Raw genomic sequence first — 23,920 nt, forward strand, 5'->3', positions numbered from 1 at the left:
AGAAGGCCCTGATCTCACCAGTTCTAGTGCTCTAGGCTGTGGCTGCCCCGGTGTTTTCACAGTCAAGACTGGCCTGAGAAGGCCCACACTTATCTTCCTCATCTCCATGGCTTCTGGGGATGTTTGGCCCAGGCATTTCACTCAGGATTAGGATGGACTTGCTTGGAGTGCTCCCACCCCTCCCCTCCGGTGGCTCTCTTGGTCTTTGGGAAAGCTTCCATGGAGTCCTTGTAGGCCCCAACCCGGTTGGGGATGGGGTCTGGTGCTTCTGTGGTTACTTGGGCGGCTGCACGGGTGGGGCCTCTGTGTCATCTTGAGGCTCTGCTAGATTGTGGGTGGACAATGCTGGCAAACTAGGTGTGTTGCGTGTCAGAGGAAGGTTGTGCTTTCATTTCTTCACCCCTGAAGTGCCTTCCAGGGGGCTGGGGCCTTCTCCACCTCCTCCACCCTCCAGCGGCACTGGAGAGCACCTGAAGGTCAGCAGGCTAGCAGCCTGGGAGTGGGTAAATGCTGTCTTAACCAAGAGAGGGAAGAGTGGGTTCCTCTTCATGCCTTTGGGCACAAATATGTGCCTTAGTCTTGAAGATTGCTCCATCATCAGAGAAAAGGGGGAAATGAGGAGAGAGAAGGGGGCGGGAACGGAACGGAAGGTTTTTTGTGGGGTGAGGGGGTGGAAGAGTAAAAGAAGGAAAAGAAGAACGTGATGGCTAAAGAAGTCAAGAGGTAAGGATCAACAAATGATGCAGTAAAAAGGATTAAGAGGAGAAAGTGCAGATGAGTGATAGGCTTGGCTAGAGCGTTAGAGTCTGGCTCTGGAGCAAGACCACAGGACTGGAAGAACTAGGAAGGGATTACCCTTCCCCAGCTTATAAAGCCTTTGGCTAAACAACATAAGCCTGCCCTCTGGAGCATATGGGAAGGATAACCCACATGATATATCCTCATCCAGCAGCAGAGAATTGCAGCACATACACAGCCTGGCCTGTAGGCTGTGAATGCCAAAATGTGCCTGATTTCTACTTCTGACACAGTGTCAGAGACTACTTGGGGCAAACCCTCCAAGACTCTCTGGACTGGTGTTTGAGGGGCTGTGACAGCTGCAGATAGGAGGGAAGGGGACATCTCTGGATTGTGCTCTTAGCACAGATTTTATTCAGTTCACTATGCACCTACTGACAGCGTAGTAACCACTACAGCTATTTTTGATTATTGAGAGTGACAGACACAGATTTTACAGCTGGGAAAACCTCAAAGCTTCACCCAACACCCTCCCCCCTTCACCTGTTACCCATGATTGTTTTAGTGGTGCTGGGAGACAGAGTCTGCTGACACACACACCCCTTGGTCCTTGAAGTGATTGTGGTGGAGGGGACAAGTGTGTAATCTTCATTGGAGCCATATTTGTAGAAGGCTGCACATGAACACTGAATTTTTGGCATTAATGTTTGGACTGCAGTAACCTGAATATACCTTACCTATACAAGCGTTTCTAAGTTCTGGAGGACTGTAGGAATTCAGCAAAGTTAAAAGCTTGTGGGCAAATTCTATTCTCTCCTGCCACTGGATCAGTGCTTGTTTCACATCTGCAAGTACAGAAGATCACAGTTTAACACAGTTTGCATCCAACCCTTTAATTAAGCAGGCCTTAGGCAAGGCAGAGAAAAATTCAGGTTCTATAAAATCAATCTTCAGTCGAGTTTGGAACAAACAGAAAGTCACACAGTCCCTACTGACCAATAGGTTTCTAGTCTGCATTTTAGCCAAGACAGAGAATCCACTATTATGAATCCAGATCCAGATCCAGATCCAGATCCACATCAGATACTGACATAACGTAGTGCCTAAGACAGCCCAGTGATTTGACAGCGGACTTGAAATTTGAATCCAAGTCAATGGTCCTCTCTACCCAATGTCCATGTGTTTAGCTCCAGCAGATGAACCACACTGGCACACAGCACAAGAAGATTTTTTTTTTAAAAAAATACTGCTACTTAATTGTGTGTTCTCCCCCTGCCCCCCAAAACACACCCAGTAAAAGCTCTGTCTCATAACCAAACCTTTTCTCTGCAGATATGGCCGGGTGGACTTGAGAACCGACAGGAATATGGACAGAAGCTCCACTAGGTCTCCAGTTACATGGCAGGCTGTGGCTTCGTGGTACATCATGTGCAAAGTGTTGAAGGACTGCCAAATATTGAGAGAAAAAAGTGATACAGGATATGGGTCTATATAAATACTCTGTCCCCATTCACTGTGAACTGTGATAATTCATTGGCAAGGAAATGTCAATGTTGTTCTTACCTCAGTCATGAGGATTAACCCTCTGTTAAACACAACAAGAAGTCGGTCCTCGTCAGTTTCTAACAATATTCGGAAGGCACTAAAAGCAACAAAACACAGTAAAAAACAACAACACTTAAAGTAGAACTGAGTCTCCAATGCACACACCAAGGCCTCAGTCTTCAAAGAGGTATTGGGTTCCAACACATTTTTCACTACCCACTCTTCCATTTTGAAAGCAGGCATGAGGGTTGATCTGGTACTGGAAGCTGAACTGTATGCTGAACAGGACCAGCCCTAGGATAAATACCACTCTTGACAAGAAGAACCTTCAGTACTCCCCATGGCTAGTTCCCCCTCACCGTGTCCCTAGCTCACTGCAAATGGTACACTCAAACAGGAAGTCATTAAGCTCAGTTTGGTGCCCCCTTCAGGTAGGTATCCTGGGTGACCATCCAGCTCACCCACCCCTAAGGCTGGCCTTGACATGTGCCTTGTTCCCCAAGCTTGATCTTCAAGGCAGAAGAAAGCAAAGCAAAGAAACAGAAACATTTCCTGAAATTTCAAGTTCTATGACTAGCAGCCAAAATAATCTTTCCATATAAATATAAAGGCAGGACTAAAATGCTCCCCATTCTTGGATTTCATGACCCAATTCACAGGTTATGAAACTGAAGGGGCCATTTCATTTTGACAACATTTGGAGTGAACAATAGAACTCATTAGCACTCCTCCCGCCTCCTTTTGATGGGGAGTTTCACCTACTCCTAGAAGTGAAAGACGTGAGGTATCCACTCCACCCCTGATCTGACTGAATTTTTGACAGTATACCTTATTAAAGTAGTCCAGCATGACCGTCCATCTAAGCAGCGGAGATAACAGTTTATGGTAGTTTTCTTAAACTGCTTAATATCTTCCAGTTCTTCTTCTCTCATATCTGGCCTCTGAGCTACAAACAGTTGCATGAGGTTAAACAGCTCTTCCACTGCCTAAACAAACAGAACAAGATCAGACTAAAGCAAACATCTTCATGAACAAACTCTCAAGTCCTGCTCACTATTGCATATGAATATTTTAAGGGAGCACTTCATGAAACCAGGAAGCTTACACATCCCAAGGCATTCACTCCATAATGGCATCTGAACAAACACACACACTCCCTTTCCAGTGAGAGTCCTATGCCTTTGTCCCTTTTCACTAAGTATCCATTGTTCTACTTCCCTGCTCAGCATTGCAATTAAGAAGTCTAAAAAAACAAAACAAATCATGAAAATGGATGAAAAGATAAACACACGCACACACCCCAATATGATATTATATGTGGTGTTCACCAGTAATTAATTTGCCCTTTATCTGTTAATGATCATTTTTATTATTACAGTTGATTGATTTTAGTAAATGCAAACAAGCTAATTACCAAATACCTTTAAACCAAGAAAGAAAAAAGAATTCAAATAAAATGGTGAGGTATGGGGCAGATCATCAAAACCTAGTCTTAAAATAACCATAATGGGAAGGTAGATAAAAATCTGATTTAAAAAATAAATAAATCTGATTTGTATTAAATTTCATCTATGGCAAGTTTCTTTTAAAAAATTAAAATCTTGCAAACATATAATCTATTAATGTGTTTATGACACTTTTGTGAACATCAAGAAAGCTGGGGGAAATGTTCTGTCAGTCATCATACAGCAGGGTAGTTAGTTCACTTCCTTATATTATGGCTTGAAGTTGGGGCCAGGAATCGGCAGCAAGTCACTTATCATCACCCAGGTGACTTTTACTTCTGTTTTATGCAAAGTAGCCAGCTGATATTTGCAACTGGCTCAGAGACAGTCCTTGAATTATAAATATGATTCTACCAATCAACAAACCAGTTAGAATGCACTTTTATTTAAGCAGTATATAAATAATAAATGGAATCTTTTGATTTAAAGCAGAGACTTAAATTTGCCTTTGTGATTTAAACTATTTGAATTTTAAATCAAAACTGCCCTGGCAATCATGAGGTTGTTTTCTCCTTTCTCTAAGTTCAGGATCAACATCTGGAAGCCTAAGAACCAAATCCATCCTTCTGAACAACAACTGATCTCCAGTTGTCAATGCAGAAATAACTGGACTTCCTTGCAGTCAATGGTGTGTGTGTGTCCGTGTCCCATCATCTTCCATCTTTCCCTCAAGATGGTCCACCAAATCCTGGCCAGCCCAGGATTTTAGGTGTCTCCTCTGTTATGAGATCAAGGGCCTTTTGCAAGAACACCGATTTCCAGATTCTCCCTTCTCTGTGACTGAACTTACCCCAGGGTACTGGCTGGCATGTGGTGTGAGGTTTTTAAAGGCCCACTGGATGTTCTGATGAGAAGCCAGCTGCCTGGTGAATGCAGGGGACTGCTCACAGCACAACCGCAGAATACCATAGTAGGCAGGCAGCATCCCGCGGTTAAAGAGCACCACATCCTGGTCATCATGGTCCGCTAAGATGTAATTGAAGGCAATGTTCTTGGTCACCACGGGGTTCTGCACAATAAGGCGCACATTTTCAGGGCAGTCAACACAGACGTTGTACCAGAAAGAGAGCAGAGCCTGCTTGTTGTGGTTGGTGGCTATGGCAGGTTCAGAAAGCTTAGGCTGGAAAAGGTTCCACAGGTCCATAAAATAGGTAGAAAACATCAGTTTTTCAGTTTTGGAAATCAAACAGTAAGTCATAAAACTGAAGTAGGGAACCAGCTTTGTAGTCCCATGAACTGCAGCATCAACATAGAGCTTCGCTCGCGAAAGCAGCCCAAGGAGTACATTGTAGACCTGGTGAAGGACAACTGTAGTATCCGGACTGAGAGGGAGATCTCGGGTGGGGATGTGCAGCGAGCGGGTGGATCGGAACATCTGCCGGAATGAATTGCTTGGAATAAGAGAGACCAGAAGGTAGGCTGCAGCTGCAAAGGGCAAACACATGGATGAGCACAGTTGCATATACTGTATTCACCTTTAAAACAGAAACAGCCGCTTTCATTCTACTTATGAGATTGATTTTCATAACCTCATACTCATCACCATGCTCAGACTGGAAAGAAGAAAAAAGAAATCCAGCCAGATAGTTTAAAATTACACAGCAATTCTGCAGACGATTTTCAATGAGGTGCTGAGGATCCTGCATCCATATGATGAAATAGTTCCATGCAATGCTGAAGTGGATATTCACGAATATTCAGTTATCTGTTTTCCAATTCCAACACCCAAGTTTGAAATGTGAGAAGCTAACCAAATTCTACATTTTTACTTCTGCCATTTTACAGAACAAAACAAGGGTGTGTGTGTGTGTTAGTTATAAATACATTAGAAATAAAAAAGGAAGATTCCTCCCCACTTAACTTACAAGTTCTCACACGAGGGTAGTTGTGAGCCAAAAGGAAGCGTTCAACCCAGTTCTCCATGTTCTGCAACACCCAGCTGTGAGCTAGCTTATTTCGAGGTGTCTGCACTGCTAGCCAATCCAGGCACTGAGAAGGGTTGTACTCTATCACCTAGGCAAAATGAACAGAAATGTCACTTCCCACTGAAGGGGGTCAAAGGATTAGGTTTTCTTTCTTCTCTTTTGTGGGGTGGACAGTTTAGCCACTGGGTGGATACTGCCCTTCCACATATCAAGTCAATGACCCAATAGACCAGTGTTGCAAAACTTCAGCCCTTCTGCAAATGTTGGACTACAACTACCATCATCCTTGATTATTGGCCATGGTGGCTGGGGATGATGGGAGTTGTAGTGCAAAACTAGCTGGAGGGCCAAAGTTGTGCAACCCTGCATTAGACAAAGAGACCATCAGGTGACAGTCTATATATTATGAAGATGGGCCTAACCCTCCTCACTTTGATGCCATCTCCAATCATTAAGTATACTACAGATGGAGGGTCAACAAAGAGGGATGAATAATGCCTGAAGGGAAAGCAATTCTTCATATCAAAACTTCTCTGCTGGGAAGCAAACTTTATTCTAAGATCTCTAGTGACTAACTCCAGGGACAGCCCTTATAATCAGGACAGAAGCCAACTGCATTTCTGAAATAACTGCGGATTTCACCCCCCCCCCCGATGCAAGCTGTCATGCCTCCCAAATATTCTGGGAGGGGAAAAATGGCAGGAGCAGCACACTCTTTGTTAGGGGATCAGAAGATTTCCATCTTCAGCAATGGATAGCAGTGCATTACTAGCTCTCTAGTGCTTAACTCTGAAGTCAGCCCTTAAAATGACAAGCAGCTACAGCCAAGCTTCTCCCTGGCCTAACTAAAAACCTGTGGGGTATTTCCAGGGTACCTTGAGGGGTGAGGGAGGCTTAAGTAAGCCTATTAAAGTCGGCAACATTAGACAGATCCTTAAAGGCTATTATCTCCACAGAACTTAGTGGAGAGATAAAATGGCAGACGAGGTTCAAATCTGTATTTATAAGCCCTTCATACTTTACCTCCCATATCCTCTGTAAGATGTAAGAAGCGAAGGGTGGCATTCCTGGAGGGCCACCAGCAAATTCCATCAGCATGGTCAGCAACTTGAAAAAAGGATTGGCTGCCTGCAGTGCAAGGGGAAAAACCCCCACCCCAACTGTATATTTAGTCAGTGACTATAAATCATGTATTGAAATCACAAACATTCCTTGAAGACCAGCTTGTAAATATATAATTGATTTTAACCCATGAACCATTTATGTATGCTTAATAGTTGAAAGATTTACAGCCTTCATGTTCTGCAGCTAGTACAAAGACACCTTGAGAGTTTGGCAAGCAGGGGCAGCGGGAGTATTCAAGAACTGCAGTGGTACTTTGCCAAATCCTGATCTCACAAGCCTGTCAAGCTTGAACTTCTTTGGTTGAAGAACAGTGTTCTGTCCCTGCATACTGTAGAAGGATAATCAATGCAGCTAATTATTTATAACTAGCATAATGCCCATCTTTAGGAATGGGCGGGGGGGGGGGAGAACACCTGCATACCACAAAGATTTGGATGGAAGAGAGGAATTGCCCTTCATTCCTCATCAATGGAGGCTGGCCTCTTTTGGTAGTGGGTGGCCTAGACACATTTCATCCTCCAATGCAAATTATGAATGATGTGGATAAAGACTCTCTCTCTCTCTCCCCCTACTTCATAGTATTGGAATCATCCCATGAAACTGATAGACAGGAGTTTCAGGCACGTTTAGGGGAAAGTACTTCTTCATACAATGCATAATCAATTTATAGAATTTACGACCAGAGGATGTACTGATGGTCACTAGTTGACATGGCCTTAAAAGGGATTCATGGAGAAATCTACCAACGGGCATAGGAACACAGGAAGCTGCCATATACTGAGTCAGACCACTGATCCATCTAGCTCAGTATTGTCTACACAGACTGGCAGCAGCTTCTCCAAGGGTGCAGGCAGGAATCTCTCTCAACCCTATCTTGGAGGTGCTGCCAGGGAGGGAACTTGGAACTTAGATGCTCATCCCAGAGCGGCCCCATCCCTTAAGGGGAATATCTTACAGTGCTTACACATCAAGTCTCCCATTCATATGCAACCAGGGCGGACCCTGCTTAGCTAAGGGGACAAGTCCTGCTTGCTACCACAAGACCAGCTCTCCTACCATACCAAAGGTGGTATGGAACGTGCACGTTCAGAGGAAGGATGCTGCTGAATGCCAGCTTCAGGAGAGGCAAGAGTCAGGGAGAGCTACTGCCTTCATGCCCTACTTGTGGGCTACTCAAAAGTAGCCACAGTGGCTGGCCACTGTGAGAAACAAAGTGCTGGATCAGATAGCCCTTTAGGCTCAACCCAGCCAGGCTCTGCTTGTGTTCTTACAGGGAAGGACACAGAGCCTCACAAAATGGGACTGGAGAAAAAGCTGTGGTCATTTTTCAATGTGGAATCATCACCTTCTGCAAGTATAACACCTCTTAATTTTGAAAAAGATCAACACACACATTTTTGATAGATACTATACTCTCACACACCTCAGGAGTCAACTTGGCAATAGATGTGAACAGCATGGATACAATCTAAAAGAGAAAAAGAAAAACTTAATTTGAGGAGTCAGTGAGCATATACAACTCCGGTGTAATTTTTCCAGTTAAACTCCTAGAATGAACAGAATTGACAGCTGCCGATACTTACATGTTCAGCAAGTCTGTTATTGTACCGACAGAGGCTGAAAATGAGATTGCAGGTCTGCCTGATGTTGATTCCATCACGGATATGTTGAAACAAGAAAGGAAAACCCTGAAACAAGTCCGAAGGTGTTACTAACACAAACATTTTAGAAAGACATGGTTTTACAACAGTCAGCTTTATATTTCCACACAGATGTATTACCTTGCCTCCTGTTAATGCAGCCATATCGTTCTGGGATAAAGTCAAGTGCCTAAAACACACACAAAAATGGACCAATTCATTTCAGCAAAACAACTTAAAAAACAGAGTTGCTTTCCTCTAACTTTGGTTCACGGTCCACTGCATGGCCCTGATCTAAGACCAAAAGGGAGCAGTGATCCTCACTGGGCTCTCCTCCTCCATCAACAGAGAACTGACCTTTTCATTTCAGCAATCAACTAGATTAGAAGAATAGAAGCGGCTTTCCTTTAACTCTGCCTCTCAGAGAGTGAGCAATGCTAAAGTTATACACATAGGTTATCAGTTAAGGTGACAAATGGCAGGAGGTTCTAGCAAACCAGGTCAAACATTGTGGAGATGTTCCTACTTCCACTAGACAGCAGATAGAGCCACATAAGCAACAAGGAGGACCTATACCTTTTCAGTTCAGGACCCGAGCAGCAGGCAACAAGTGTAAAAGCATGTGCTGACTCTAAACGGGGAGGTGAGCAGAAACAACTGTGTGTGGGCTACTCTCAAATGGCAAAAAGTTACAGGTAAGCAACTGTTTCCTTTTCTTGACTGGTATCAGAGTCACACATATGGGCATCTGGCAGATGGCTTCTGTTTTCCCTCAGCCCAGAGTGCTGCCAGATGAATGGCCCCTTAATCAGCAGCCCCATGTGCTGGCCCCTAGAAGGTATCAACAAGCCCAAAGAGCAAGAGAGGAATATGTGAATTTATTTATCAAATTAAGATAAAGTCTGGTCCCATTCACGAGAACCATTCAGTCTGCTCCAGGTCAGAGATGCACAGTTACCAGAGGTGCAAGTCCCTAGTATTCTGCTGTGGACCTTGCAATGCATCATGGGACATCAACCCATCTACCTGCTCACCTCATAGGGGAAGCAACATATTTTCAGCTGCCAAAAGGAAAAAAACAACAAAACTGTAATGGGTACAAAGGGCATGGTTCTCCCAGTACTATAAATATTTATATGCCGCTTTTTACAGTTTACAAGTAACTGGAAATGCCTGGTGCATGCAGCATGATGTGCACACCAGGCACTTCCGGTCCGCCACGCACCAGGGCGGCAAGGAGGTATGTTGCCACCCCAAGGGACCATTTTAAAGCACAGAGCTGGTGGAGGAACCACGGCAGGGTGTGTGTGTGTGTGTAAGAGCACCCTCCCCAGTCTTTAAAGCTATTCCCACCTTCAAACTGGCAGTCAGTGGTTCCATGCACATCCCTATTCCTCACCTCCAAGTAGGGGAAGGGGTGAGCATGCAGCTAGAAGAGCCCAGAGGCTTCTAATGGAGGTTTGTAATGGCAAAGCCTCTCAGGAGGGATTTCACCTCATAGGCCACAACCCTATGGTTTATGTGTTTCTCAGGTTTCTCTTTGCCTGTGCCATTTTCACCTAACTGGCTGTTTTCATTCTATTTTCACCTAACAGGCAAAGAGAATCCTTAGCAGGATAACGTCAACCAGCAGTTTTACTGGAACTGAGGAGGCGCAGACCCTCACCTCACCTGACAAATGGAAGCCTCTCCACTATCCTGACATAGCTTGCTAGAGCTACCCCACATATCAGCCAACCCACCTGATTTCATGTGGAGCACCAGTCAAGGAACAGGGAAGTAAGTATCCACTCAGGGTATGATTACATTGTTATATGTATTCCAGTAACTTGAGCATAAACCAAGATGAGAAGCAATTTCACAGTGTGTGGGCAACACTTACCTCTCTGAGCGAGACTGTTCAACCAGAAGAGCTATTAGAGCAATCATCTTTTCAAGTGCAGCAGGCCTGTATTTTTCTTCTGCTAAAGAAAGGATGTCTTCCTCTTCCTCCTCCTCCTCCCCTTCTTCTTCTGACAATACTTCAACTTGTGGCTGGATGACAGGCAGGAAAAAAACCCAAACATGCATATAAGTCTCAATTCAGACCCTTCCTGCCAAAGTCTCCAGGACGACTTCTATAAGCTGCTACAGGCCCTTGCTAGGCCAAAAAGCTCAACATAAATGTAAAAGTGTAACACAATATGATAAAGACACACAGAACTAAACTGTACACACTTAGTGGCCATTTAGACCAGCCACACTCTCACATATGGTTTCTCATCAGCAATATGGAGATAATATTGACCTATGGGGAAAATATGGCTGAGACAATCTATGCAAAACACTTTGAACATTCTGAAAGAACCAAGTTTAAACATCAAGTGTTTTCCTAATCAATCAAGTGCATCAGAAATGCACCACAATGATCATGAAAGGAAACCTGAACATCTAAAGCTGAAGATGGTGCTGCACTTTGCATACATGCCAGACTGATGTTTAAAGGAATGTTTATCTAGCTTCCCAAATCAGTTTGTCTGCCAAGGAACCTCTGATTTTGGAGGATTCTGGAGAGTATGTTAGGGTGTACACGTTAGAGTCTCTTGAGGTGCTGGCCAGGCCTCCTGGGCCTCATCCATCTCCCCAAGTGAACAGAAAGTACACTTTTGTACATTGAAGCTTTGGCTGAATACTGCAGGGAAAGATCGGTAGTGATAGCCGAGTTGTCCTTCCAGGAAGTCTGCTCACTATTACTGATTTTGTTGAGGAAACCCTGATAATCTTTCCATGCAGACCCAGAATTCTCCTGAACACAGTTTGAAAATGTTTCAATTGAAATTATTTGGAGGAGGAGATGAAGCATTACTTGATCTGAAATGGGGGGAAATTCTACTTTTCTACACAGGGCTAATACACTTACATTTTCAGGTCCTTTAGTTCCCATGTAGAAATGGACCATGGTTGATATGGCTTGCAGCGAAAGTAAGAACTGGCTCTGGAAAGCGATGAAGAGTGGATTGTGAGAGTCATACCACCCACCTGCACTGCTCCCAAATACAAGCTGAATCCCCACAAATCTTGGAACAATCAAAGCAGTACTCACCTCCTCTTCTCCCATTTTGGCAAATTCATAAAGAAAGGCAAAGTACTCTGTGAGATGTTTACTGTGAGGTTTAACACCATGTTCCATAATTGACAACAGAGTCTTCACAAAGCGAGTTACACACGAGCGACTACCAATATCTTCCACAGGGCCATCCATGTCATCCGAACTGAAAGTACATTTCAATTTGCATCATTCGGTGTACAGTAAGGTCATTGCAGACAAATGTTATCAGACTCATCTAAAGGGATGTTCAAAGATCCCATGTTTCTGCATGGTGCATATTCATAACATACTGTGTGCAACTGCTAAAGCTTCACTCCCATGCACAGTTACTTGGAAGCAAATCCTATTCAACTCAATGGGACTTCCTTCCAAGTAAACATAGCTGGAATAAGGCTGCATGGGAAGTAAATCCTCCTTGAAGTTACATTATGAGGTTTAACAATGGATTTTACATATTTATATAGCCTAGTTGAACAACAATTTGATCACAAATAGGTGTGCCATTTAACATGTAGAACACAGAAACATTATTTAGAACCTATTCCACTTTAAAGCAGTCTTCTGGCCACAGAGGAGTATTAAAAAGAACAAAAGAAAGAGCTTGGAACAGAAAGCTCAAAACAGATTTGTCTAAAAAATAATTTAACATTAAGAAACAAATCTCAAGCAGCTCAAACAAGTTTAAGAAATCATATCAGAGACAGATATTTTACCAGTCTTCTATCCCTGGCTGCAGATAAAGATGTGCATGGACCGGTCTCAATCGCTGAATCACATGAATACACAAGCGTTGGAACATCTATAAAACAATGAGATGAAGAATGACCTTGTTTTGGGTTGCACAGATGAATGTTTTGATGGAATTTTCAAAGCACATTGGATTTAGGATTACTTGGTTCAAAAGCTCAGAAATGATTAAAGTTGCTAGCTGAAATCCTTACTGGTGAAGCACCAGTCTAAAAGAAGAAGAAAAACAGGTTGCTTACCTGTAACTTATGATCTGGAGGTGATCCGTTGACAGTCATGAAAAATGCATTAATGTGCCTGAGTAGGGAGGGGCCTTCTGGAAGGATCAATTAGCTCCTCTCTGGCACCTCTCCCTGCTAAGCATGTGCTCAGTGCCTTCATTTTCCGGCAGTCGGGCACCATTTTGATTCAGTTTCATGCAGAGCACCTGATGCTCAGATGTTCTCTGAAGTGACTAATCAAATGTCTGTTCAGGTAAGTCATCTGCCAATTCACAATGCTGCAGTAGGGAGGTACGGGTGGGTCTCATCACTGACAGCAGATCACCTCCAGATCATAAGTTACAGGTAAGCAACCTGTTATTCTGGAAGTGATCTGTTGTCATCATGAGAAATGTGTAACTAAACAGCTTCCCCTCTCCCCAACATGGCAGAGGGTGTAGCCGTTCCACCCACTACTCCAGAACTCTCTTCAGTACCTCTCTTCCAAATTTGGCTTCTGCAGCCATGCACAAGTCTATGGCATAATCCTCTCTAATAAAACGCTTGGTGTCCGTCCGTGGACGGACACCAAGCGTGTGTCCGTGCCTCCCTGGCCTGTTCTGCGCATGCGCGGAGCGCATGCGCAGAACAAGGCAAGAGAGACACGATGGCCGGCACCCGGTGGCCATCTTGGGCGGCCAGAAGCGGCCGCCCCGAAGAAGCCGGGAATGCAGGGAAGGGGGAGACTGGCCGAGGCAGCACGGCGGGGGAAGCCGGCCGATGTGGCGGCGGAGCCGCCGCCAAGGCCTGGCACCGCCGCCGCAGCCAGGTGGCTGCGAGTCCTTGGGGCCCTTGCCCGGCCGGGGAGACCGGCCGGGAATGTGAGGCGGGGGCGGACCGGACCGGCAGCGGCGCCCCCAGAGTCCGCCCGGCCGCCGCCACCGCCCGCTCTCCTGCCCTCCCAGCTGCCCAAATACTCCTTTCCCGCTCCCCCCCCCAAATGATTAAGGGCCAAAATGGCCCAGAAGAATGCCTCCGCGGCCACCGCCATGGCCGCCAACCGCCCTCCCAGCTGGCCGAGACTTCCTTACCCGAAGCAGCCCGCGACAGTCGGGCGATCTAAAATCATTTTTTGCGAAGAAGAGAGGAGCTCCCGAACAGAGCTCCTCTCTGTGCTAAGCCAATGCCAAAACTGCTGCTATGGACGCAAAGGACGCCTATTGCGTCCTTTGCGTCCATAGCAGCAGTTTGGGCATTGGCTTAGCACAGAGAGGAGCTCTGTTCGGGAGCTCCTCTCTTCTTCGCAAAAAATGATTTTAGATCGTCCGACTGTCGCGGGCTGCTTCGGGTAAGGAAGTCTCGGCCAGCTGGGAGGGCGTGGGGGGGGGGGGAAGGCCAGAGGAAGTGGGGCGGGGGGGGAACTCTCCTCTACTAGCGCCCGTTATCACAACGGGCCTGAAAACACTAGTACTTTATAAAGGGCATATGTGTAGCCCAAGTGGCAGCTGCAGAAAAGTCTGCAAATTGGAGTCCAGATAAGTGAGCAGCTGAAGTAGCGTATGCTCTTGTGGAATGTGTCCTTGCCACCTTTGGAGGTTACCAGTTTTGTAACTTATATGTTAGGAAAATCAGCTCAACTAAACAGTGAGATAGTTTCTGTCTCGATATTGGCATGCCTTTATTTTTGCCTTTGAATAGTACAAAGACCAGCTTTGTACATTGGAAGTCTTGTCTTTTTCAGATAATGGAGGAGGCAGTGCCTGACGTCCAATGAATGTAAAGACCGTTCCAAGCGAGTCTCAGGCTCTTGAAAGAAAGATGTAAGTATGATATTTTGATTCAAGTGAAAACCACTTACCACTTTAGGTAGGAGTCTGTACGCATTACCACTTTGTTGGGGAATAACTGTGTATATGTGGTGCATCTGCTCTTAAAGCAGCCATTTCACTAACTTGACGGGCAGTAGTTATAGCAATGAGAAAGTCAGTTTTCAGTGTCAAAAACCGCAAGCTTGACTCATGAAGTAGTTCAAAGGGAGGTTCCATTAGTGAAGCTAGTACTAGAGATGGGCTCCATTGTTCAGCTGGGTGGTGTATAGGAGGGTATAGGCTATTGATACCCCACAGGATCTTTTTACAACGAGGGTAAGAAAAGACAGTCTTGTTCTTCCAGCCCTCATGCCTAGCTGAAATAGCAGCAAGATGTACTTGTAAGGATACATTTGCGTGACCTGATTCCTTTAGACTGGTAAGGCATCGCAGGACTTGATCAGTGGAAGCTCTGAGCTGCTCAAAACCATGGTCCTTGGCATAAGCAGTGAATAGGGATGTGCATGGAACCGCAGCGGGGAGACTTGAAGGCCGCAGGGGTCTATCTCTAAGAGCGGGGGAAGGTGCATTTACCCCTCCTGCCGCTTTTTCCTCACCGACGTCCATGTGTTTCAAAGCCCATTGGGGTGACAGCGTACCTTCCTGTTGCCCTCGACTTCCAGATATGACTGGAAGTTGCTGACCTGCCTGCGCATATCGGCGACATATCCGGAAGACAAGGGCATCAGGGAAGTATGCTGCTGCCCCGATGGGCTTTGAAACACACGGATGCCGGCGGGGGGAAAGTGGCGGGATAGATAAGTGCACTCTCCCCCGCTCTTAAAGATAGACCCCCGCCACCTTCAAGCCTCTCCGCCGGGGTTCCATGCACATACGGTGAAACATTTCCATTCACTGGAGTAATTTGTTTGTGTATAAGTTCTGTGACAGTTTAGAAAGATCTTCTTTAATAGCCAAACTTCCATGCCATCAGCTGCAGTGTTTGGAAGATGGAAATAATTGTTCCCTGTCCAACTGAGAAGCAATGCAAACCACTGTTGGTGTGGCCACCATGGCGTCACTAAGATAGCTCTTGCATCGTCTTGTATGAATTTGCCCATGACCCTGTTGATAGGGGCAGTGGCAAAACACTTACAGTAGGCCCTTGTTCCAAGTGTACCGAAACGCATCCCCTAGAGACACTCACCCAATGCCCAGTCTGGAACAGAATTCGCAGAAATTTCCTGTTCCCTTCCGTCACAAACATCCACCTGAGGAATGTCCCACATGGCGGTCAGATGATCCAGGCATGCTTGCTTGAGCTCCTATTTGTGATGCTGTTGGTTCTCGAATGTCCTGCTCAAGTTGTATGCTACGATGTTCTCCACACCTTTGATGTGGATTGTTATCAGGAATACATTTTGGGAAATGCACCAATTCCAAAGTTGTGCGCTTAGCATACATAGAGACCTCGAAACTGTGTCTCCCTGGCTATTGACATAGGCAATCGCAGTAGCATTGTCTATCTGAAGCTGTACTGTGGAATCTTGTATCGGGGCGCAAACGACTTTAGAGCCAAAAATGCCGCCATCAGTTCTAGGAAGCTGATATGCATCTTCCATTCCTGTGCTGTCCACAAGCCCACGTTGAGCTCCCCATCCTGTCAAGGAGGCATCTGTTGTTACCCACCTTGTCGGAATTGGAGGTTCGAAAGGCATGCCTTGAAGTAAATTCTGTCGCACCTTCCACCATCATAAGAACTTTAGAACAGGTTGGGGAACTTCCAGCAGCATTTGCTGACTGTTGATATTTGGGAGGAATGACCTCAGAAACCACAGTTGTAGTTGCTGCATATGTAAGCGTGTATGTAAGACAGTCATCTTGCAAGAGGCCATGAGGCCAAGTAATCTTTGAATTTGTTTGGCCCGTTGCAGAGGCTGGATCTCAAACACTTCCACTAGGGAACAGATGTGGAGAACATTCTTGTGGTAGATATGCCCGTTTTGACAACGTGTCTTGCACTGCTCCAATGTGATCTATTGATCTTGCTGGTTGCAGTTTCAACTTGTCCCAACTGACCTGGATTTCCAAGTCTTCCAATAGTCGCAGGACATACTGGATTTGGGACTCCAATTCTGATCTGTCCTGATGTACCAGGAGCCAGTTGTATGGAAACATGACAATTCTCTGTGTGCGCAGGTAAGCTATAACTGCTGTCATACACTTGGTAAACACCCTTGGTGCCACAGACAAACCGAAGGGCAGGATTCTGTATTGGAACACTGTGCTTCCTATGGTGAACCGTAAGTACTTCCAGTGGTCACGCGTCTTTAATATCTAACATAGCAAGTCATTCCTCCCTGGCAAGGAGTAGAAGGATCCCTTGCAGCATTGTAATACGGAACTTGTGTGTATCGATGTACTGACTGAGGCCATGGAGATCCATGATCACCCTGATCCCACCATCCTGTTTTGGAATGAGGAAATAACAGGAGTAGAGTCCCTTCAGCCGGTCCGTCCACCACAGTGGCACTATTGCTCCCTTCTCCAACAACATTTGTATCTCTTCCCATAAGGCAGAAGTTGGGGGAGTGATTTTCATGCCTTCGAAGCTTGGCAAAGTTTCGAACTCAATTGTGTAACCAGAACTGATAATTCTTAAGACCCAGTGGTCTGATGTTATCTGGTGCCATGCTGGAGCATGACTGGCTAGCCTGATGACATGAAGTGTCAAGGGAGGTATTACAGGCATGCCACTGACAGCCAGTACATCGGTGTTCAAAATTCTGGCAGGCGATGAGGGAATGTGTGATGGATAATCTGGAGAATCAAAGGGACGGCTTGGAGGTTTCCTTCTCAGGATGGGGTCTCTGGTTTCTGTTTCCCCCCCTCAAAGCCCTTCTTGTGTACAGTTTATACTGTTTTCTTTGTTCTTTATGGTCTTGATACCAGAATGTTGCCTACTGAAGTTCTGGTAGCGGGAAGCGTTTTGCTCTGTTGTCGCAGCAGATGAAAAACTCTTTGCTGTAAACTTTGACTTCTTTAAAGTCTCCATAGTTTGAGTCTGTTGAGTTGAAACTGAATGAAAATGGTGCCTGACTGCCGGAAAAAGAAGGCACTGAGCATGTGCATGGCAGGGAGGGGCGCCAGAGAGGAGCTAATTAATCTATCCAGAAGGTCCCTGCACAGGCGCAGTAATATATTTCTCATGACAATGGATCACTTCCAGATCTGATGCTTCTGAGAATTAACTCAGCTCTACTACTGGCTCAGTGGTGGGGGCAAATTTTGACACAGCCCCAGGAAATGCTCTGTGGCACCTGAAAATATGTCTCTGAGGGTCACGCAGGCCTCAGGAACATATTTCTGGGTGACACAGAGGGCTTCCAGGGGAAGAGGAGATTTTTGGACTTCCCATTAGCACTGGTGCAGCATTAGTCTGGAACGGTTCAAAAACTCTGGGGCTAGGGACACATAAAAATACCTTACCCCAAGTCAGACTTCAGGTCCACCTAGCGCAGTATTGTCTACTCTAATAGGCAGCAGCTCACCAGGGTTTCAGAGAAGGGTGTTTTCCAGTTCTACCTGGAGAAACCAGGGATTGAACTAGACTTGTAAAAGAATATTCTCCTACAGTATTTAGAATGGAAGAGAAGATTTCAGAGAATTATTCTACCCATTCTATTAAATGCATTGGAGAATATTTTTTATGAGTCCAGACTGAGCCTTCTGAACACGAAGCAGATGCTCTGCCACTGAGCTATAGCCCTATCCTCAATGCACTTCTCCCACTACACCAGTGCTTTGTTGGTCAGGATGTCAGTCAGTATATTTTGTTTCTACATGTGGTATCTAGCAGGTAGAAATCTAGCAAACAATATGTAAAACAGCTCTATGGGGCTAAGACCAATAAAAAGGGCTTTACTATTAAACTTTGTATTGTGGAGGAGGATCCGATAAGATGTCATTACAAAAACATTTCCATTTTCCATCTGGAAAATATGCTGGCTCACAAGATCCAAACTATATGCAACAGCTTCTTGGTGCTCAAGGCAGGCTAGACTGATCTCTCCAACAGCAGCCGCCTATGCTCTGCAAGCCACAGTTGCAACTGAACAGAATCTTAAGAACAGCTTGAGAAATAACACGGAGGAGCTGCAGATATTTGAAGGTCTGGATTGAACACCCAGAAATATCTGGGGAAAGAGAGAGTTTCCCCTCTACTTTGCCCAAAACCAGAGCTGGAAAAATGGGAAATATTTGGAGAATTGAAAAACATTAAATATTTTATTCTTTTAGAATGATGCATTAAATGCCTTACAAGGCATGGTTTTAAAATATCATAACTTATTAGAAAAAGCTCATTGCTTTTTCAAAGTTCTGTCTAACAACTATGCAATAGGAAGATGTTTTATGTACAACCAAGAATATTATTTACAATTCCATTCCTGTGCAATGTAGAAGTCTATATAGCTCTCAGATCCCAGGTGCATTTTGGCCTTTGCCCTTCACAGGAAGCATCTTATGTGCTAGCAATGCTGTACATAGTTTGTTCTGTATCTTTAAAATAGCAAAGTATGTTTAAATAGGATACAAAAATAAATACTATATTCCAATTTCCCCCAAAATGTGTTTTCCCTCCCACTTCAAGATTTCTGGAAATTTTATATCTCTAGGGAGCTGGCCCTTGAAACCTCTCTCACTACCCAACACCAGCCTGAGGATGCTGAAGCAACTGGGTGCACCTAAAGTAACTCTCTGGATGCTCTTTCAGGCACAGTTTGCTATATAGGGCTCCACACGTGCACCTGGACTCCTAGTCTTCCTCAGCAGCCACTCCCAAAACTGTGAAGCTGCTTCTGGAAGGCAATGATTTAGGAAGATTGTGAAGAACATCTCAGTTGCAAGGGTGGCTCTTTCGTGCAAGTAGACATAGGGTACCACAACCACTAGGTATGAGTTTGAACGGCTAAAATTCAATCCAACTATTTAAAAATTCAAACCAACACATGGAGGAACAGCTGTCACATGCTGAAATGCCAACTACCAAACAGTACGAAAAGTACATGTGGCAATATCTCTTACCTGTCTCACAATCTGATTGGGGCATTTTATCAGAATCTGCATGGGCCACCAGTCATCATCAGCCATACGATCTAGAAACCACTACGAAAAATACACAGTGTTCATGCTCTGACTTGCACTCTGATAGCTGAAAGAGTCTTTTCTGCTCTGCTCTCCATCAAGAAAAGGTGTGGTTTATTTTACCAATAATTTAAGAGACATTGTGTGAAAGCCCAGGAGTAATCTAGCAATCATTTGCCCTTCAGGGGAAGAGTTGGGGGGAAAGTAATTATCTTCAAGTTTTATAGCAGAGAAAGGATGAGTCAAGCAATGTCTTCCCTGATGGTCAGGTGGGGTGTCCCCATCAGACCCAGGAATGGCAGGTTTGTTTGAGCTGTGGAATAAACTTGCCACTCTGCAACAAATGAATCATTTCTTAATATATTTTTTTCAGACAAAAAAAAAAGTCTCCCCTGTATTCTAAAGAAATGCTATTTGCAATAATGAATGAGGCACAAAATCTGAATAATTGATGTGTTTAAAAGGCAGCTGCATGGGATGCCCTCCCTTTGCTGCTCTCTCTGGACCTGTATTATTTTGATCTGAGAAATCCCAATATAAACAAATTCTTGTCTTAGTTCAGGGCACTGAATGTGCAACCAAATTAACCAAAGGAAATGAGAAGGATATCGATGCAACAGTATCAATAACCAGATGAAGGCCTGTCAAAGATGACAGGCAGAATGACAGGGAACAGTTTTTGGTTTTGTGTGGCACCCTGCTGTTCTCTTGGGTTATGCTAGTTTCTTTTCTTTCCCTCTTTCCTTTGTGCCTGGATAAGGCACCCCACCATTCCAGGTTCTCTGTCTGCTGCTTCTCCACCCCCCTTGTCTCCAGTCCCTTCCAGTTTCCTTACAATTCCTTCTTCCATTCTTCTCTCCTTCCATCCGCTTTCCCAGCATTCCCTTTGCCTATCCCTGCATCCTAGTGCCCCTCTTCTCTTTCCCCACATGGCTGATTAGCCCCCATCCAGTGGGGGCTTGACTATTCCAGTGACTTCCCTGCTGCACAAACACAGAACATTCACAGTGCAAATATACCACGAGCTGTTGCTTCATGGAGAACAATAGTTCAAACAAAGGGTTCCCTCTTCCCCTACCCTGCCTACTAAACCCATACATTCACATTTTATGAGGCTTTGTTGGCAGAGGAGGGCTCTGCACAGTTTATGTGCTTCAATTTCCACCTTACCTCACAAGCAGCCTGACTGTTGTTAAACTGCTTGGTTAACAGTTCAATCCACTGAAGCATTGTGGGCTAGAGAGAGAGAGTGGAAAGCACAAATAGAAACATAAGATTGCTACTACGCAGCTACTTAAAGTAACTGTTAACAGCTGAGTTACAATAAAACAGAGATAATCTATGATGAAATACTGAGTATACAAAGAGCTGTACCCTTCTACCTCTATCTAAAAATAGTTAGGGATTGAGAACTATTTTTGCTTTACCTACATTGGCTGGCTTCACATGCTGGAGTCATTTGGGACTATCTGGCACAGCACTGAACATTGTATCTGGTTCACTCCTCTCCTTATGGAAGACAACAGCCTAATTTTGTATTCAGATTAATTTGTAGCAAGTTTGATGTCAGAGTGGCTCTGTCTTGGAGCAGTGAAACTGCACTTAACAAACTGGTCCATGCCAACCCAGAGTTCTACAAAAAGCCATACATTTGGATCCTAAAGCAGACTGTGAACTGAAATATCGTGATTGAACACTATGCCGTTAGGGTTAGCCATTTACTTTAAGTGATATTATAATCCCTGCTAATTGAACAAGAGGCACCTTTTACAGTGGTGACTCGCTTATATTTATTGGCAGTCAGGAACTGCCAACCCCAGCACAGCATGTCTCCAACAGTAGTTGCTGGTGTGTCTTCCTTCCGTTCCATTTTAGACTGAGAGCTCTTTTGGGACAGAGAACCATCTTATTTACTTATTCTATGTAAACCGTTTCAAAAGCTTTTGTTGAAGTGTGGTACAGATTTAGATTGTAAGCCCTTTGGGGACAGGCAGCCATTTATTTAATCAATTAATGTATATCTATGTAAACCACTTTGGGAACTTTTGTTGAAAAGCAGTATATAAATATTGAAGTGCAGTATTTGAAACAGCAATAGTTGTAGTGGATGCCAATAAATGTGCCACATATGTTTTATTCAGACTATCAACGTACCTTTTCTTTTGAATGGATAAATGTCTCCAAAACAAAAGATGTGCTTAACTGTAAGACAGAAAATTGATAGTCACAAACATTTAAAGATATTAAGCTTGGTGGGGTGGGGGTGGGGGAGAACAGTGCTGACAAGAAATTCTACCTTGGCTGTCATCAAAGAGACTGCTTTTGGATCCGGTAATGTGCTGGGGATACTACTACACAACTGCCACATGAACCTAGGGTCAGATGTACATCAGTAGTTATTTAAAATAGATTTCAAAATCTGGATAAAGCTGTTTAAAAATACCAAACACACTTAAAATAAAACAAAGCTTACCCAAAATAGGTGTGTTCAAAAATATTCTTGTCTTGAAGAAACTGCATGTTATCGTGCCAGATCCACTAAAGGGGAAAAAAAAGCGAGCATTAAGTAACAACTCAACTGTTTACTCTTTCAGAGTTATATACATGATTTTAAAGTCAAAGTAGAGCCACTAACTTAAATAAGAATGCTACATCTCCTTTCAATTTAAATTTTACATCCTGGTTCAATGTCAGCTGATTTATATGGCTAAGTTGATGGTGGGATAAGTCCCACTTAAGAGATGTAGGTTCAGCTCCTGGGTCTCATGCTCAGCCATGAAGCTCAAGGGGTGACCTTGGGCCAGAAACTTACTCTCAGCCTAACCTACTTCCAAGGGCTGTTGTAAGGTTGAAAGTGGCGGGTGGGGGGAGAACCAGGGATGCCAACCTGTGTTCACTACAGAAAGACCAGGACAACAGCTGTGAATTTTGATTTGGAACAAATGGTAAATATTTCTTAAGCTCTTGATTTGATCTGCCCTTTCCCCCTAGAATACAACTTGCACACTGCTGGTCTCACTACTAGTTGAACAGACCACAGTGTTTATTTCAGAAACCCCATACTCACAGAGGCTCTCAAATTTGGGTCCCCAGCTTTTCTTTGACTACAACTCCCATCATCCACAACCACAATGGCCTTTAGCTGGGAATGATGAGAGTTGTAGTCCAGCAACTGCGGGGGACCCAAGTTTGAGAACCCCTGCCATACCAAATTTTAAACCCAGGAAGAAAGTCCAGCCAACAGACAATTCTCTCTTCTGAAAAGGACCTGCCTCCTAGAGTAGATCACCCCAGTGTCCAGATAGCAGCAGCTTGGGAGAACATATCAAGCTGTCTTAAACTGATGCAGATATGTTTATATGTATTTATGAATTGGTTTTAATATTTCAAAGTGATTTTATTAATTTTTATTCTTTAACTTCTATAAATACCTTGAGATAGATTTATATACCACTTTTCATATAACAATAAATACATAACTGACATTCTCTCTCAGCCCTGCTACCAGAGATCTTTTTAACTGAAGTTGACAGAGACGGAACATGAGACCTTCTATATGTAAAGCACGAGCTATGTCCCCTGCCTAACTTTTTATTCAGCCCCAAATTATCCACTACTTGGCTAATGTTGCCAGATTTGTATAAACCAATAGTAGTGACTTGTTTTTTCTGCATATGCTAACCTTTTTGATCTCTCTCTATTACAAAAATGTCACTTGCATTACCCTATGTCCAAACATCATTCTACCAATCATCCAAACTTTAAATATCTGCCTTTAGGAATCTACTGAATAAAGATCCAACAATTTTCTATCTGAAATGCTAATTTTTATAGCACAGTATGCCTTACTTAAGGTCCCTGGGTCACATGCAAACTATCAGTCAGCAATGTGCTGTGGCCACCAATCTGACTTGCTTCTGTTTTGCAGCCCCACACATGAAAGGAAAAAGGGTGCTTCATCACACACGTGGTGGGCTTCACTATCTGGCTGGTTCACTCTGCACATCATGACAGTTGCAATGGGAAGCAACCTGAAGTAATACCTCATTGCATTAAGTTCTGAAGCTGGCAAATAGACATTTGTTTTGGTGAAGATAAACAAGAATCATCATCATAACACTGTGCTGTGCTCACATGCACCCACTCATACCTCAAGCAACTCAGAAGAAACATCAAATTTGTAGTCTCGGCCATTTTCCTCTTCTGGCTCCATCCGTTTGTAAAAGAGCATGTATGCACTATGTGTCTAACAGGAGCAAAAAAAAAAGTCATGTTATTTTTTTCAAAACAGAGGAGGAGAGAAAAACAAATTGAAATGTATTTATTTTGTAAATTCAAGCAAAAAACTAGGTACCTTTTCAAAGGAAAAATCCATGAATTTATCAGTGACAGAATCATAGGTCTTTGTCTGTCAAAGAGATTTTTTAAAAACACAGACTCAGTATATACCATTA

The 23,920-nt window shown here is 44.1% G+C and overlaps 1 protein-coding gene across 5 annotated transcripts in view; it reads right to left on the reverse strand.

The window, feature by feature from the left end:
• Positions 1-23,920, reverse strand: part of USP34 (ubiquitin specific peptidase 34) — a 234,500-nt gene that overhangs the window by 13,985 nt on the left and 196,595 nt on the right. For all 5 annotated transcript variants that reach the window (XM_053247423.1, XM_053247433.1, XM_053247443.1 and 2 more), the window contains 21 exons: positions 23,821-23,874; positions 23,617-23,712; positions 21,940-22,004; positions 21,763-21,838; positions 21,621-21,668; positions 20,637-20,702; positions 19,407-19,487; positions 12,280-12,365; positions 11,561-11,729; positions 11,378-11,452; positions 10,361-10,512; positions 8,620-8,668; positions 8,422-8,526; positions 8,262-8,306; positions 6,737-6,841; positions 5,654-5,801; positions 4,579-5,213; positions 3,112-3,269; positions 2,302-2,380; positions 2,058-2,184; positions 1,476-1,583 (listed from right to left, as the gene is read on the reverse strand). In XM_053247423.1, coding sequence (XP_053103398.1) covers positions 1,476-1,583; positions 2,058-2,184; positions 2,302-2,380; positions 3,112-3,269; positions 4,579-5,213; positions 5,654-5,801; positions 6,737-6,841; positions 8,262-8,306; positions 8,422-8,526; positions 8,620-8,668; positions 10,361-10,512; positions 11,378-11,452; positions 11,561-11,729; positions 12,280-12,365; positions 19,407-19,487; positions 20,637-20,702; positions 21,621-21,668; positions 21,763-21,838; positions 21,940-22,004; positions 23,617-23,712; positions 23,821-23,874 — 2,527 coding nt within the window. The remainder of the gene's footprint in view (positions 1-1,475; positions 1,584-2,057; positions 2,185-2,301; positions 2,381-3,111; positions 3,270-4,578; positions 5,214-5,653; positions 5,802-6,736; positions 6,842-8,261; positions 8,307-8,421; positions 8,527-8,619; positions 8,669-10,360; positions 10,513-11,377; positions 11,453-11,560; positions 11,730-12,279; positions 12,366-19,406; positions 19,488-20,636; positions 20,703-21,620; positions 21,669-21,762; positions 21,839-21,939; positions 22,005-23,616; positions 23,713-23,820; positions 23,875-23,920) is intronic.

Source organism: Hemicordylus capensis, chromosome 1 (assembly GCF_027244095.1).
Source record: "Hemicordylus capensis ecotype Gifberg chromosome 1, rHemCap1.1.pri, whole genome shotgun sequence".
Classification (NCBI taxonomy): Eukaryota; Metazoa; Chordata; class Lepidosauria; order Squamata; family Cordylidae; genus Hemicordylus; species Hemicordylus capensis.